The following is a 15,736-nucleotide window of genomic DNA, read 5'->3' as shown; positions in this document are numbered from 1 at the left end:
AGACAGCCAAGAGTTAAATGAGAGTGATAGCAGTCTCTGCTTATCAAGAGATGAATAGTGAAAATTTCCTTTGCTTGAATATTTACCCAAAGAAAGGTAAATATATATTATCCTCATAAATTTATCCCTCTTCAAGCGCAGGCCATGCCCTCTGGATCAAATGTTCTCAGCAAGATGAATAATATTGGCTGGTTCCTTCAGAATCTTAAAAAAAAGCCATCCTATCACCTTTCAAACTTCTCCTTTCTAGTGAGAACACGTCCAAGTTACATAATTAAATGTTTGATTAAAAAACATCAAGCCAGAAAGAACAGATCCAATAATGAGATACCCACAGGAACCCCAAGGACTACTAATACCAAGGCCAATGCGGAGGTTTCGCACAAAAAAGCGTTGCCAAAAGATCATTATCGTCTTATAGAAAAGGGCAAACAGCCAATGGCACAGCACCAGTGACACTGGATATCAGGACATTCAATCAAAAATGAACTATTCTGGTTGTATTGCTTACTTTCTGTTTACTCTTTTGTTTGCTACTCTGCTGTAATGAGGCATAATGGGAAAGATTTACGAATAAGGTGCCTGGGGTGTTAAGCATCGACTCGGGGACAGCACAGAGAGAGCACCTGATGGGATATCATGGAGTCAATTCCTGTCTGATAGTTTTAAATGATTTCCTGATAACAAGCCATCACTCAATCTTACCCAGAGTGACAAGATGCATTCTTTTAGTCTGTTTTAAATTCTTGATTTGGGTTTTTTTTTGCTAGAATCAGCATGTGAGGAGTTTAAAACACTGGGCACAACATCACAAAGCTGGGATTCATAAGTGAAACAAAATGAACACTAAAAAACATCTCCTGCGTCAAAAGGTATCCTGGATTGCTCCTTTAATTTCTTCCTATTTAAAATTACTGAACAGCTTTACCCAAGGTTTACAAGGATGAATAGGAACTGGTGTTATGCAGGGATGGGATGACTTCGCTGAGGCAGTATTGCTGCCAGAGGAGGTGATGGAAGCAGATTCTATAACAACGTTCAACAGGCATCTGGATAGATACATGAATAGGCAGGGAATAGCAGGAAATGGACCGTGCAGAGGCAAGAAAATATTCGATTAGAGGCGCATCTGCATCAGCACAGACTTGGTGGGTGGAAGGGCCTGTGGAGGGTCAGGCATCTCTGCTCCAGGACACCTCTGCAGGATTCCCTCAGGGTAATGTCCTAGGCCCAACCTTCTTTAGCTACTTCATCAAAGACCTTCCCTAAGGTCAGAAGTGGGGATGTTCGCCAATGATTGAACAATGTTCAGCACCATTCGCGACTCCTCAGATACTGAAGCAGTCCATGTTCAAACGCAACAAGATCTGAACAATATCCAGGCTTGGGCTGACAAGTGGCAAGTAACATTCACGCCACAAAAATTCTCCTTTTTACTATTCTTTGTTTGTTATCGCTCTCCGATGTGTTCATGTCGTCACACCATCTCTGCAAGCAAGATCTTCACCCCTCCCAACATGCAACCAATTGCTGGGATTCCCATGTCCCACGAATGAATAAAAATAAGAATTCTTTAATGTAATTGGCTGCTGAGACAGTTTGATGACATTCATGGGAGGTGGGTGTCACTGGCTGGGCCAGCATTCGTTGCCCAACCGTGAGGGCATTTAAGAGTCAATCATATTGCCGTGCATCTCGAGTCACATAAGGGCACGAGATTTCCTTCCCTAAAGGACATTTGTGAACCAGATGCTGCAGACCTAACCAGATCTTCCAGCTGGGTGAAAAATATTCATAAATCAGGAAGAGCCATTCAAGAACATTTTTTAAAAATTCATTCATGGGACATGAGCATCGCTGGCTGGCCAGCATTTATTGCCCATCCCTAGTTGCCCGAGGGTGATTGAGAGTCAACCTCATTGCTGTGACTCTGCAGTCACATATCAGCCAGACCGGGAAGGTCGGCAGATTTTCTTCGCTAAAGGACATTAGTGAATCAGATGGAATTTTTCCCGACAATCGACAATGGTTTCATGGTCATCAGTGGACTCTTAATTCCAGATATTTTTTATTGAATTCAAATTCTACCACCTGCCTTGGTGGAATTTGAATCCAGGTCCCCATACCATTAGCTGAGGTTCTGGATTAACAGTCTAGCAATAAGACCACTAGGCAAGCACCTCCCCAATGATGACCACCAATGACCAGGTGGCTGGAGTCCTCTGACCTTTCTTGCATCTAAGCCAGTGTGTTGGGTTTGTTATCCCTGGGCTGCGTTGACATTTTCACGCCAGTGGAGAAGATACCAACACTAGCACGTTAACTGATGTTTCAGACTTTAAATTACTGGCGAATTACAAGCCAGTGCGTGTTTGAGTTATTTTAGGATGGATCCAGTGTAACAGAAATTGCACTGAATGAAACAGGGAGATGTAAATGGTTCACAAACAGGCACATCACATTACATTACATATTACATTATATCACCCCACCACTGGTATAAAATTCCACCTAGGTACCAAGGAGAGCGACTGATTTGATATCAAATCAGCTTAAGTATACATTAGCAGCAGATTTTATATCAGTATAAATAAATCCCTTCTAGGCAATTTCCTGCTTTGTCCATTACAAATCTTTTCATTATTCGCTGCTCATTGAGCTTGTCAGGCTTAAAGGCTTCAAGTCACATCTCTGCCCATTTTGAATCGCAGGGCAAGTAGAGCAGTTCATGACGCATTTATAGAACCACAGAAAAGTTACAGCGCAGGAGGCCATTCAGCCCATCTTGTCCAAGCTAGCTGGATGGAGAAGACAAGGTTAATTTTGCCAACATTCCCAAGTGGTTTGGTGATAAAAACAATAACATTTGGGTTAATAAATGAAGAGCCCTTGACTCACATCAAAATACTGTTGCAGGCCCTTTCCTCCACTTAAAATTCAGAGGTTTAGCTTGCGCTGTCTCTAGGGCTTCATATCTCTGATCTGTGGAATAACCTTTCTAAAAGTCCTGAGGTTCAACAGTACACCTGGGACAGTGTAAAAAATCTGAATATCAGCAGTAGTCATTCTCTAAAATTTGGCCAAGTCACTGCTATAGTTGTATAAAATCAATTCTAAGCCAAACATGTTTGAGCATACCGTAGTAAGTGCTGACAGGTAATAAGTACAGTACCTTGCATTGTCTCTGCCATGAGACTTAAGAAAATTCATATCCCTGTATCTTGACAAGAAAGCCACCAGTTGATCATTAGTCCTGTGGAGTAAATGAAACCATTCTAATTAATAATGGATCTCAGATAAACATTATTGCAGTTCAATAATTTTTCAATAATCTATTCCTTCTATCACAATTTTTTTTGACCATTCCAGATCATCGGCATCTTTGGTTAACTGTGTACAGGTATGGTCAAAATCCTCTTCTAAGCTGCATGGGGCGGCACAGTGGTTAGCACTGCTGCCTCACAGCACCAGGGACCCGGGTTCGATTCCTGGCTTGGGTCGCTGTTTGTGCAGAGACTGCACATTCTCCCTGTGTTGGCGTGGGTTTCCTCCGGGTACTCCGGTTTCCACCTACAGACCAAAAATGTGCTGATTAGGCGCACTAGCTGTGTTAAATTCTCCCCGAGTGTACCCGAAGAGGCACCGGAGTGTGGTGACTAGGGAATTTTCACAGTAACTTCATTGCAGTGTTAATGTAAACCTTACGTGTGACAATAATAAACAATAAATTTAATATTGCCACGTGGCAGTCAAACCATGCAGGAAGCAAAAACGCTGTGCACAAGCAGCAATCTTTTTAAAATGCAGGCGTGTGCATCTATGTGGCAGTTTTAAATGAACCACGCAGACCAAGTCAGCATTTGTCATTGTCCTGTGAAACTGACAGCAAATTCTGCTGTCTCCACATGCTCAGTTAAACATGGAAATACAGAAGCTGCTGTCAGTGATGCCCTGCTTTGCCACAAGGTGTGCAGTTGAGGACTCAATGGACAACAATCACTGTGCCAATGTGTAATTCCCTTATTATACTATTCCATCACTGTTAGCATCCCTGAAAAAACTGTATCTTCTGAGGTGCAATTGGGCTTCCAGTCCTAACTACTGTTGAACAACCTCTCTGGTTTTGGAAAACTAATATTATATTTGTTGAACATCACATTTTTCCTTTATGTAAAAGCTCCAGAGTTTTTTAACCTAAGATATTCTTTTAAAATGTGTTTGATATTGCAACTTCTATAGCGTATGTTGAAATGTTTATCTTGCTGCCCATAATATTTATAAAAAGTGCATTTTACTTCCTGTTTTGTTCTCTGTGAGAGTTCTTCAACGCAATTAACAGTTTGCTTTGCTTGATACATCACTGTTGCTGGATGCCGAGAGAAGCCCTCGGCTTGCCATCAGATTGAAATTAACACTGAGGGAAAGGGGAAGACCACAGCTCAGAGGTTTGGTGGATCTGTGTGAGTAGTTGTTGCTGAGGTCAATCGTGAGTGCTGTCACCTTGCTGACCACAAAATCCTAGCTATCGTAATTCATCAAAAAGGTCAGTTTGCTTATTTTCAATGGCCGAATTCAGACTGTTTGCAAAGCAGTGATAATTGAAATACCTAAACTGCCGATTCAACCAATATTTGCAAACTAGGTAACAGAGAAGATACTTTTTTCTTAGGTGTGGAGTCAAAGAGCTTAGAGAGTCAGAACAACTCCTAAATTGAGCCCATTAGGTCCTGACAACATACATGGTCTGTGGGATTACCTACAGCATTGGATTCAAAAGTCCAATTCAAGGGAGCTGCAAAAGACTTGGACAGGTTACGAGAGTGGGCAAAGAAATGGCAGATGGAATACAATGTGAAAAAGTGTGAGGTTAAGGTTCTAGATGGAGGAATGGAGGCATAGAATATTTTCTAAATGGGAAAATACTCAGGAAATCAGAAGCACAAAGGGACTTGGGAATCGTTGTTCAAGATTCTCTTAAAGTTAACATGCAGGTTCAGTCGGCAGTTAGGACGGCAAGTGCAATGTTTGCATTCATGTTGAGAAGGCTAGAATACAAAAGCAGGGATGTACTTCTGAGGCTGTATAAGGCTCTGGTCAGACCTCATTTGGAGCATTATGAGCAGTTTTGGACCCCATGTCTAAGGAAGGATGTGCTGGACTTGGAAAGGATCCAAGAAGGTTCACAAGAATGATCCCTGGAATGAAGAGTTTGTCATATGAGGAATGGTTGAGGACTCTGGGTCTGTACTCGTTGGAGTTTAGGAAGATGAGGGGGAATCTTATTGAAACTTACAGGATACTGCGAGGTCTTGATAGAGTGGATGCGGAGAGATTGTTTCCACTTGTAGGAAAAACTAGAACCAGAGACCACAACCTCAGGCTAAAGGGACGATCCCTTAAAACAGAGATGAGGAGGTATTTCTTCAGCCAGAGAGTGGTGAGTGTGAAACTTTTTGCTGCAGAATGCTGTGGAGGCCAGATCATCAAGTGTCTTTAAGACAGAGATAGATAAGTTTTTGATTAATAATGGGGTCAAGGGCTTTGGGGGAAAGACAGGAGAATGGTGACAAGAAAAAAATCAGCCATGATTGAGTGGAGGAGCAGACACGATAGGCTGAGTGGCCTAATTCTGCTCCGATGTTCTTATGGTCCGACAGCTGTGTTATTGAGGGAACAGTCCAAATTTGGGGATTAGAGGGGGAATATCTTCCTGCCTTTTGCTAGTCTAGATAAAGCTTTGCTGTAATATTCTAATGGTGCTCTTAAGGCTCATGACAGAAGCAGGTGGTAATCAATTAGCTCCTCGTGGTGCTGTTCTTAAGAATTTAATTAGAAGCAATAAAAGAAAGGAGAGAATCCAAACACTGAATAACCATTATTCCAGTTTTTTAAAGAATGCTTTTAATTTTACACACTACTGAGACTGTGGGCAGGATTTTCCAGTCGCGCCTGGACCAAGGTCGGAAAATGCCGCCCAGGGTAAACGAACCTTCACATGTCTGTGTCCGCCCACTACAATTCCCGTGGCGGGCGGGACGTTAAAATTCTGCTCTGTGACAATCTATATAAATAATGCAGAAACACACACACACAAATAAACGCGCACACGTATCATCTGAAAGGATGAAAGATAAATACCTTATCACAGGAACAGCTACACTGGGGAAAATCAAATACCTTACACTAAATATACATGCACTATTAATTAACAAAGTTTGTCGTTTTATCATCTTCATGTACATCTATAAGATAATGATGCTCCTATGGTATCAGGAGGAGGGGATGTTATTTTTTTTGTCAAAAAGATGCAAAAACACCATTAAAATAAAATTAAGGCTGTAGAAATTACTGACGGCGTAAATGTTGCAGAAGATTTCAGAATGCAAATTAGCTGGGTTCACTGCTTCACTAGGGAGGGTATGAAACACACAGGATGTTAATTAGACGATAGAATTTCAGAGGTGAGGAAAGCAGCAACGGAGGCCTTTTCCTGTTCCATCATCAACACAACATATCATATTATAACATCCCCATATATCAATGTGTCTTTCCCATATTTGAGTAAAATAACTGCATATTTTAGGAGCTCTTAAAAGGGGCAGAACTGAACAGATACTTAACTTTCACTTTATATGAAGAATGCTATCATAAGCAATCCTAAACTAAACTGCCCAGCCTGCCAGCACTGCTGTCCTGTACCAATCTCCTCTGGCATCTGGCAGCTCCCTAACACAGGGACAGGAGTTAAGACATTCAGCCCCTTGTGCCTGTGCTGCCATTTAACTGGAACACGGCTAATATGCAATTTCATCCCCAAGCCTGACAGAAACGGGCTCACAAAGTTGCAAGAGAGGCATTACTGTGAATGGAACTGATCGCAATAACTGATGGAATGCAACAATCCAGGAAATCACAAGCAGAGATTTCAGAGACTCTCGCATGCAACCATTGACATCAGCAATACGTGTATAATTTTTCAGTGAGGTGCCTGCTGCATGTGAAGCACCAGCACTGATACAGGAGCTGAGAAGACAGTCCTCAACTTCAGAAAGTGTAGTGGAGAAAAAGCCCCTGTCTACATCAACGGGGCCAAAGTAGAAATGGTCGAGGGCTTCAAGTTTTTAGGTGTCCAGATCACCAAAACCTGTCCTGGTCCCTACGTGCCGACACCAATGCCTCTATTTTCTCAGGAGGCTAAGGAAATTTAGCATGTCAGCCACAACTCTCGCCAACTTTCACAGATGCACCATAGAAACCATTCTTTCTGGTTGTATTACAGCTTGGTATGGCTCTACCCAAGACCGCAAGAAACTATAAAGGGTTGTGAACGAAGCCCAGTCCATCACGCAAACCAGCCTCCCATCCATTAACTCTGTCTACACTTCCCACTGCCTCGGCAAAGCAGCCAGCGTAATCAAGGATCCCACGCATCTCAGACAGACTCTTCCAGCCATGGTGAACACTGCTCACTTATCCAGCATTTTCCAGCAAATACTACCATACAGGTTGGGCCATCAACACCTTCCACAGCTCCAGTGCTGTCAACTATGGTGTCAACCCTGCAAACTCCACAACCGACAAGCGGGCCCTCGGTCCTGTCCCAACCACTGACTTCAAGGCAGATCTCGGAACAGCCCCTGACATGGAAACATTGATACCTGGCCCAGAAGTCAAATAGCTGTCAAATAGGAGGCAGTGAGTAGGGGTCAATGGGTGCTATTCAGATTGGCGGTTGGTGACTAGTGGAGTGCCTCAGGGGTCGGTGCTGGGGCCTCAGCTATTTACCATTTATATAGATGATCTGGAGGAGGGAACCGGGTGTATGGTGTCGAAATTTGCTGATGACACCAAGATTGGTGGAACGGCAAATTGTGTGGAGGGTGTGGAGAGTCTGCAGAAGGATCTAGATAGGCTGGGCGAATTTGCCAGTTCCTGGCCCATGGAATTTAATGTTGGCAAGTGTGAGGTTGTCCACTTTGGTAGGAATAACGGTAGGAAGGACTATTACTTACATGGCGAAAAACTGCAGCATGCGACGGTGCAGAGGGACCTCGGGGTCCTTGTGCATGAGTCGCAAAAACCCTCCCTGCAGGTGGTCAGGAAGGCAAATGGGATGCTGGCCTTCATAGCGAAGGGGATTGAATATAAAAGTAGGGAGGTCTTGCTGCAACTGTACAGGGCACTGGTGAGGCCGCAGCTGGAGTACTGTGTGCAGTTTTGGTCGCCGCACTTACGCAAGGATATTTTGGCCTTGGAGGGAGTGCAGAGGAGGTTTACTAGGCTGATACTGGAGTTGAGGGGGTTGAACTATGAGGAGAGGCTGAATAAACTAGGCTTGTACTCGTTAGAGTTTAGAAGAATGAGGTGAGATCTCATTGAGACATATAAGATGATGAATGGGATGGATAGGATAGAGGTGGAGAGACTCTTCCCGCTCAGAAAGGACAGTAGGACTAGAGGGCACAGCCTCAAGATAAAGGGGGGGCGGTTTAGAACAGAGTTGAGGAGGAACTTCTTCACTCAAAGGGTGGTGAATCTCTGGAATTCTCTGCCCGTTGAAGTGGTGGAGGCTGCCTCGCTGAATATATTTAAGACGCGGGTTGATGGGTTTTTGATAAGAGAGGGGATTAAGGGTTATGGGGAGAGGGTGGGAATGTGGAACTGAGACACGACAGATCAGCCATGATCTTATTGAATGGCGGGGCAGGCTCGAGAGGCCAGATGGCCGACTCCTGCTCCTATTTCTTATGTAGAACCATGACTCTGTCCAGTCTTTCAGCCTCTGGGGCAGTGTCCTGGTCTGATGCAGCCATCTGATCTGGTCTTGCTGTTTCCAGCACAAACCCTCAGCCCATACCACTAGCTTTCAGCATACCTAGCCACTGGTCACATTCTCCTGGTGCCTGCTTTGACATGCTCAACTGGTCAAAAGCACCTCCTGTAACAGTTACCAAATTTTACACTTTAGAATTAATGTTAAAATTTGGGGGTAGAATAAACCCCAATGACTGGAAGGTAGGCTAACCCTGTGACATCTACGTGATGTCCAGTATGTGTCCTTTTTGTTGCAATTCCTATGTATTTCACAAAACCATTTAACTGTTGCATCCTGTTCGCTTGAGAGTTCATTTTGACGCAAATGAACAGGAAGGAGAAAAAGGGAATAGACCCTGCCATTTTACACAACTGTCCTGCGGTGACTTCAGCTCAGCCATTGCACATTATACAGCTCGATTAACACAGTTGCATTAAAACTGGGAAGTTTTCACCTAAACACCATTAATATTGTGATCCAGTTTATATGCCAGCTTGAAGGTAAACTCAGATTTTGGTGCTATACTCACCTCCCTTATAATTCTACTCATGAGTAACCTAGATGTGGTTTTTTGACTTTTTCCCCCCAAAGCGTCGGCTCCAGCAGGGAAAGCAGAGGGTGACCCACCGGTTGCCTTGCAGGATTATCCCAGTTCGGCTCTTGACAGTGACCCCAGGGGACCTCCCCCACACCAAACCCCTCCCAACATAAGCCCCCTGGCAGTGCTTGCAGGCAGTACCAGAGACAATAAGACCATAAGACATAGGAGCAGAAGTAGGCCACTCGGCCCATCGAGTATGCTCCCTCATTCAATCATGGCTGATATTTTTTCATCCCCATTCTCTTGACTTTTCCCCATAACCCATGATCCCCTTATTAATCAAGAACTTATCTATCTCTGTCTTAAAGACACTCAATGACCTGGCCTGCACAGCCTTCTGCGGCAAAGAGTTCCACAGATTCACCACTCTCTGGATGAAGAAATTCCTCCTCATCTCTGTTTTAAAGAATCATCCCTTTAGCCTGAGGTTAGGATGTAAGAACTAGGAGCAGGAGTGGGCCATCTGGCCCCTTGAGCCTGAGCCACCATTCAATCAGATCATGGCTGATCTTTTTGTGGACTCAGCTCCACTTACCCACCCACTCCCCATAACCCTTAATTCCTTTACTGTTCAAAAATTTATCTATCCTTGCCTTAAAAACATTCAGTGAGGTAGCCTCAACTGCTTCACTGGGCAGGGAATTCCACAGATTCACAACCTTTGTGTGAAGAAGTTCCTCCTCAACTCAGTCCTAAATCTGCTTCCCCTTATTTTGAGGCTATGCCCCCTAGTTCTAGTTTCACCCGCCAGTGGAAACAACTTCCCTGCTTCTATCTTATCTATTTCCTTCATAATCTTATATGTTTCTATAAGATCTCCCCTCATTCTTCTGAATTCCAATGAGTATAGCCCCAGTCTACTCAGTCTCTCCTCAAAAGCCAACCCTCTCAACTCCGGAATCAGCCTACTGAATCTCCTCTGCACCCCCTCCAGTACCAGCATATCCTTTCTCAAGTAAGGAGACCAAAACTGTACACAGTACTCCAGGTGTGGCCTCACCAGCACCTTATACAGTTGTAACATAACCTCACTGTTTTTAAACTCCATCCCTCTAGCAATGAAGGACAAAATTCCATTTGCCTTCCATTTGCACCTGCACACCAACTCCTTGAGATTCCTGCACAAGGACACCCAGGTCTCTCTGCACAGCAGCATGCTGCAATTTTTTACCATTTAAAAAGGTTGTGCCTCTGGTTCTAGTCTTTTCCACTAGTGGAAACATCTTCTCCACATCCACGCTACCGAAGCCTCGCAGTATCCTGTAAGTTTCAATAAGATCCCCCCTCATCCTTCTAAACTCCAACAAGTGCAGACCCAGAATCCTCAACCGTTCCTCATACAACAAGCTCTTCATTCCAGGGATCATTCTCGTGAGAGCCTGGGAGTACTGCCTGGGTATGACCCTCTCCACCTTGGGGTTTGTACTTCCTGGTGTGCTCCTGGTAGGTTCTGTTCGCAAGTTCCCCATATGCCAAACCAGTTGTAAACCTCACTGACGTGATTGTGTGTGTGTGTGTGTGTGTGTGTGCGCCCCCACTAAGTGTCCTTATAGGCATTTAAATGGGTTTCCCATTACATGGCAGGAACCCCATTAAGTCTTTGGTGGGAACAATCGAATGGGGGGATTTCCCCTCAATTTTCCAGTCCATGATACGTGCCCACCGAAAACAGGGCAGCAAATCCACTCCCTTTTCTTCACTCCCTTGCTCCAAAGTGCAAACAATTTGCTACTAATTCCCTTATCACAGCTGTCATAATTGTAAAGACTTCAATGACTTTTATTCATTAGTTGTACATAGAATGAAGACCAAAACTGACAGTCAACAATCACTCATTCACGTAAGCAAGCCTGTGTGCTTTCCATTTGCTGCGAGATGGGGATGGTGGCAAAGGGAGTGAATTGTAGTAACAGATGTGATAGGGTAGGAGTGTGGGCAAGGCAGTTCGATGTGGGAACAACATCTGATGATACCTCTGGGAATGTGTCCAACTGGAGTTGGAACCTTAGGCATTGACAGGCTCCTATGGAAACTGTTACCCGTCAATCCACCCACTTCAGTCTGCTTAATAAACTCATTCTTTTGTTGTGTGTAGGATAATGGATCCTTAGAATCTATTACAAGGTAGTAATGAGATGATTATAGTTTCAACATCACTCCAGGGCATCTATTATTTTTAGAATATATGGAAAGATATATATAATGTACTGAGAACATAATGGGTCTGCTTTTATTCAATCTTTTTGAGGCAGAGCAGGCTGATACCCATTATAATCCAGGCTGCTGTTGTGTGGTGACGCTTAGACTGAAGATGAATGGTGAGGCACGATAGTTGCAAATTTATCAAGAAATAATTTGCAGGTGAGGAATAGGAAATCATATATGCATCACGGATTAAAAGAGGTTCTTGCATATAGTTTCACATTCAACATTGCCATGCTAACTGTCAAACCTGCAATGTACATGTTAAATCAGGGTGTTAACAATCAGCAAGGAGAACATTGAGAACTGTAATTTGCACCATAATGCAGCATGTAAAAATAGTAAAAATCCAGCAGGGAGAAACGGCACAGTGCTTCATGAACAATCAAAGTGCTAAGCATAAATACCCGACGCACCATTTTTGTACTGAATTAGGCTCTTGTGCCACTTGTTCAATGAATATCTGAGCCATCAAGCCATAATTAAAGTTGAATATAAATAAATGTTACTAGCTTATGAGTCTGTTTTTGTACCATCTATTTGAAACACCACCTTTTGTACTTTCTCTGGGCAGGCTGCATGCAAAGGATTTTTAATACATTATGCAGCAGGTGAATTAAAAATAAAAAAATGCATTAAGAGAAGAAAGGCCTACATCCTGGGAACTGTGTCAATACTCTGTGGTTATGAATGGCTTGCTGGATGGTGTAGGGGTCATTTTGTGAGGCTTAAATACCAAAGCAGATCTTTCATTGAACTGGGCGTGGGTCAGAGAATTGGAGCAAGTGTCAGCACCAATCCAGGTTCACACATCACATGACTCCACTTTGAGCCCCTGAAACATCATCCCTTACATAGCTGTGTCAGTTTTCAGAGATCCATAGCAATTCAGTATTGGAAACATGAGGTTGATGGTCCTCTTGGGTGGCACGATGGCACATTGGTTAGCACTGCTGCCTCACAGTGCTAGGGACCTGCATTCAATTCCTGGCTTGGGTCACTGTCTGTGCGGAGTCTGCACATTTTCCCCGTCTCTGTGTGGGTTTCTCTGGATGCTCCGGTTTCCTCCCACAGTCCGATAAGTTAGGTGCATTGGCCATGCTAAATTCTCTCTGTGTACCCGAACAGGTGCTGGGGTGCAGAGAGTAGGGGATTTTCACAGTAGCCTCACTGCAGAGTTAATGTAAGGCTACTTGTGACACCAATAAATAAACGTAAACTATTTACCCATCAGTGCAGCCAGTTTTATTTCCCACAGCCTCATTAAGAGTATGACGTGCTATGGTTGTTCGCCAAACTAAGGGTTAATATTCCACTCAGCAAGTTATCTGACATCCACAGAAACCTATCACCAAAACTCAACTATTGAGAAATACTCTGTTGGAACACTGGCTATAAGTCACTGGAGCAATTTATTAAACATTAAACAGTTGGATGAAAAGTACTCAGTATATTTACGGGAATTACAAACTTCGCTAATCCCATCAGTATGAAAGCAACAAAGGTGTTCTGCCTGTGCTAGTCCTCAAGCTGACTTTTTACTTATGTCCTTCTTACTTAAAACTAACTGGGTTGCTGCCCTGTGTTATTTCCATTTGCAGCTCCTCTGGACATGCATTTTCCTTCTTCACTTGTTAAAATAATCACCTCATTTGCTTTCCATCATCTTTTTTATCACAAGGACATAACAAATAGGAGGAGTAGGCCATTCAGTCCCTTGAGGCTGCTTTGCCATTTAATAAGACATGGCAGATCAGATTGTGACTTTAATTCCACTTTTCTGCCTGTCCCCCAAAATCTTTGACTTCCCTATGCATCACGTCCAAACTGCAAGCCTTACATCGTTGAAGTCGTCAAATCAGGCAGAATACAAAAAAGTGGCTATCCCCTTCCTGATGTCTGACAGTGACTCTCCCCTTTGAGTCCAAAAGAGGTTGAAATTCCAGCGTAGCACTGAAGCTCTGTTATTGTCGGGTTGCCAGCTTTCTGGTGAGATAAGGAACAAGCCAGCACAGGAAACAGGCCCTTCGGCCCAAGATATTAAGGTGAGGCCACATCTTCCCTCTGAGATGAGTGGAAAGGATCTCTTTGGCGCCATTTTGAAGAAGAGCAGAAAGTTCTCCCCAGTGTCCTGTGTTCTCATTTGAAAACAGAATATCCAGGCGTTATCACGTTGCTGTTTGTGGGAGCTTGTTGTCTAAAACAGACATTCCCTACATCAGAACAGGGACCATGCTTCATTAGCTGTAGAGTGCTTTAGGAGATCCAGAGGTCATACAAGGGCAATTCTTTTTGTCTGTTTTCTTTTTCATGTAGGTCAGACTAGAAATGTCTGCCACCTCTCCAAGGCTACAATGTAGGGGCATGTATGCAAGACTAAGACTAATTCTGCTTGAGGTGGCTACATCCTGAATTATGGGTCTCAGTCATTTGGGTGGTTCAACATAGATCCTTTTCCTTCACTCTTCAAATGTGGCTGAATGTTCAGCAGCAGAGGAGAGCACACTCATTTGTTAATACATTAGATTGACGCTTTGGTCCTTTGGCATGGCTTTTAACGGAAATTTGTCACATTATTGTCACATTAAATGCTGTCCAGACTAACCTAATCTTACTCACCTAATAATTTTCAAAGGTAACATGAATTAGGATAGTAGATATTCCACTGGCAATCCACACTTTGGTGCATTTAGTGCGCTTATATCCCCTGAGCATGCAATTTACATGCAGGCGTCATGCCATGTATTTTAAATGATTTACTCTAAGTGGATTAATGGCAGAAAAAGAGTAATGCATACAGGAATGTAGTAAGAGCCAGTGAAAGGGACCAAATACTGTAATGACTTCAATCAGGCCACTGAGGTTGGTCTGTTGGAAAATGAACTCTCGGATTAAGGAGTCAATTGATGGGCCAATAAGGGAGTCTTTTCCTTGTATTTAACTGGGTGTGTCAGTTCCTCTGACTGATAGCCCTCTGAGTACTGCTGCTGGAATCATAAATAAAGGGATTTTGGTGAAGGCACTTCTATGTCCAAAGACTTATTACATATACAAAGTTCGCCATTCAAAATTTCTACTCTAGACTGTCACAACTAACAGTGACGTTGCATTTTCTCACTTTATCTTTGATATAATGTTTATTGAACAGTCTAGTCTGGTCTTGTGGGGACTCACACTGCTGAAGTTCTGCAGAAAGGAATAAATCTATGGATTTCTCTAAAGCCTAACCTCTGTCCATGTGTCCCAAACCCATCCTAAACTGTGTCAAACTCACCATCAAATTATAACAAAGAAACTGTTTCTGCACAAACTATTTGCCTGTCAGCCTTTGTTAATGCCCTCATGACTGTAAGAAGAAGCTCCTCCCATGCTCACTAAAGTGGTTTCCATGCCCTCAAGTGGTCTGCACCATTTGTCAGCCAAAGAAAACTGTGCTTTGCATTCTAAGCTGCGCAAATTTCCACATTTGCTGCTTCAGTAACTCCCCCTCTCACTAGCATGAAGGCCCATTTACTAAGAGCACTTAGCAGTACTTCCACTTGGAATGACTTCAACAACTGCCATTGCAGGACCGGAGGGTCAGAAATCTCTCCTTGCTAAAAAAAAAACTCCCACTAAAGCTGCCTGATGGGCCTCTGTACATCAGCCGTTGTGAGACAAGTAGATGGTGCAACCCTTGAATAGCACTTCATTAAACCAATCTGCAGAACTTGTCCGCGCTGGATTTATTAAATATTTGGAAATTACCCACAGAACATCTCATGCATTTTGTGTTGTTTCCTGTCAGACAACATTTGCAGCTCTGCTAATCTGTCCAGAAAGGAAAGCTGTGATGCTGCCTCTGCTTTAAAGACTATAATTAAAACGATAAGGTTAATGACTGCAAAAAGGGAAGAACTTTATGTAAAAGCAGCTGTATCCAGCGCACAACATGACAACCAGAGTCAAACCCATCCTTTACGGTTTAGTACACACAAGTGTCCCATTTAGGTGATAATATTGCTGATTTGATTCATTTGGCCCACTAGGGAACCATAACTTGGTGCCTGATCACTCTGCTTTTCCTCATGCAGACTTTAAAGTTCTGGCTGAAAACACCACAGGGAGTCATTTTAAGA

The 15,736-nt window shown here is 43.3% G+C and overlaps 1 protein-coding gene across 1 annotated transcript in view; it reads right to left on the bottom strand.

Annotated features, from left to right (window-relative positions):
- The window catches only part of xylt1 (xylosyltransferase I), a 310,055-nt gene that overhangs the window by 85,119 nt on the left and 209,200 nt on the right, over positions 1 to 15,736 (bottom strand). Inside the window, exon 11 of the mRNA XM_080206192.1 lies at positions 3,173 to 3,253. Coding sequence (XP_080062318.1) covers positions 3,173 to 3,253 — 81 coding nt within the window. The remainder of the gene's footprint in view (positions 1 to 3,172; positions 3,254 to 15,736) is intronic.

Source organism: Carcharhinus amblyrhynchos, chromosome 18, assembly GCF_965287045.1.
Source record: "Carcharhinus amblyrhynchos chromosome 18, sCarAmb.v2.hapA, whole genome shotgun sequence".
Taxonomy (NCBI): Eukaryota; Metazoa; Chordata; class Chondrichthyes; order Carcharhiniformes; family Carcharhinidae; genus Carcharhinus; species Carcharhinus amblyrhynchos.
The sequence above is the reverse complement of the archived record's forward strand: the minus strand, read 5'-3'. Positions and strand labels throughout refer to the sequence as shown.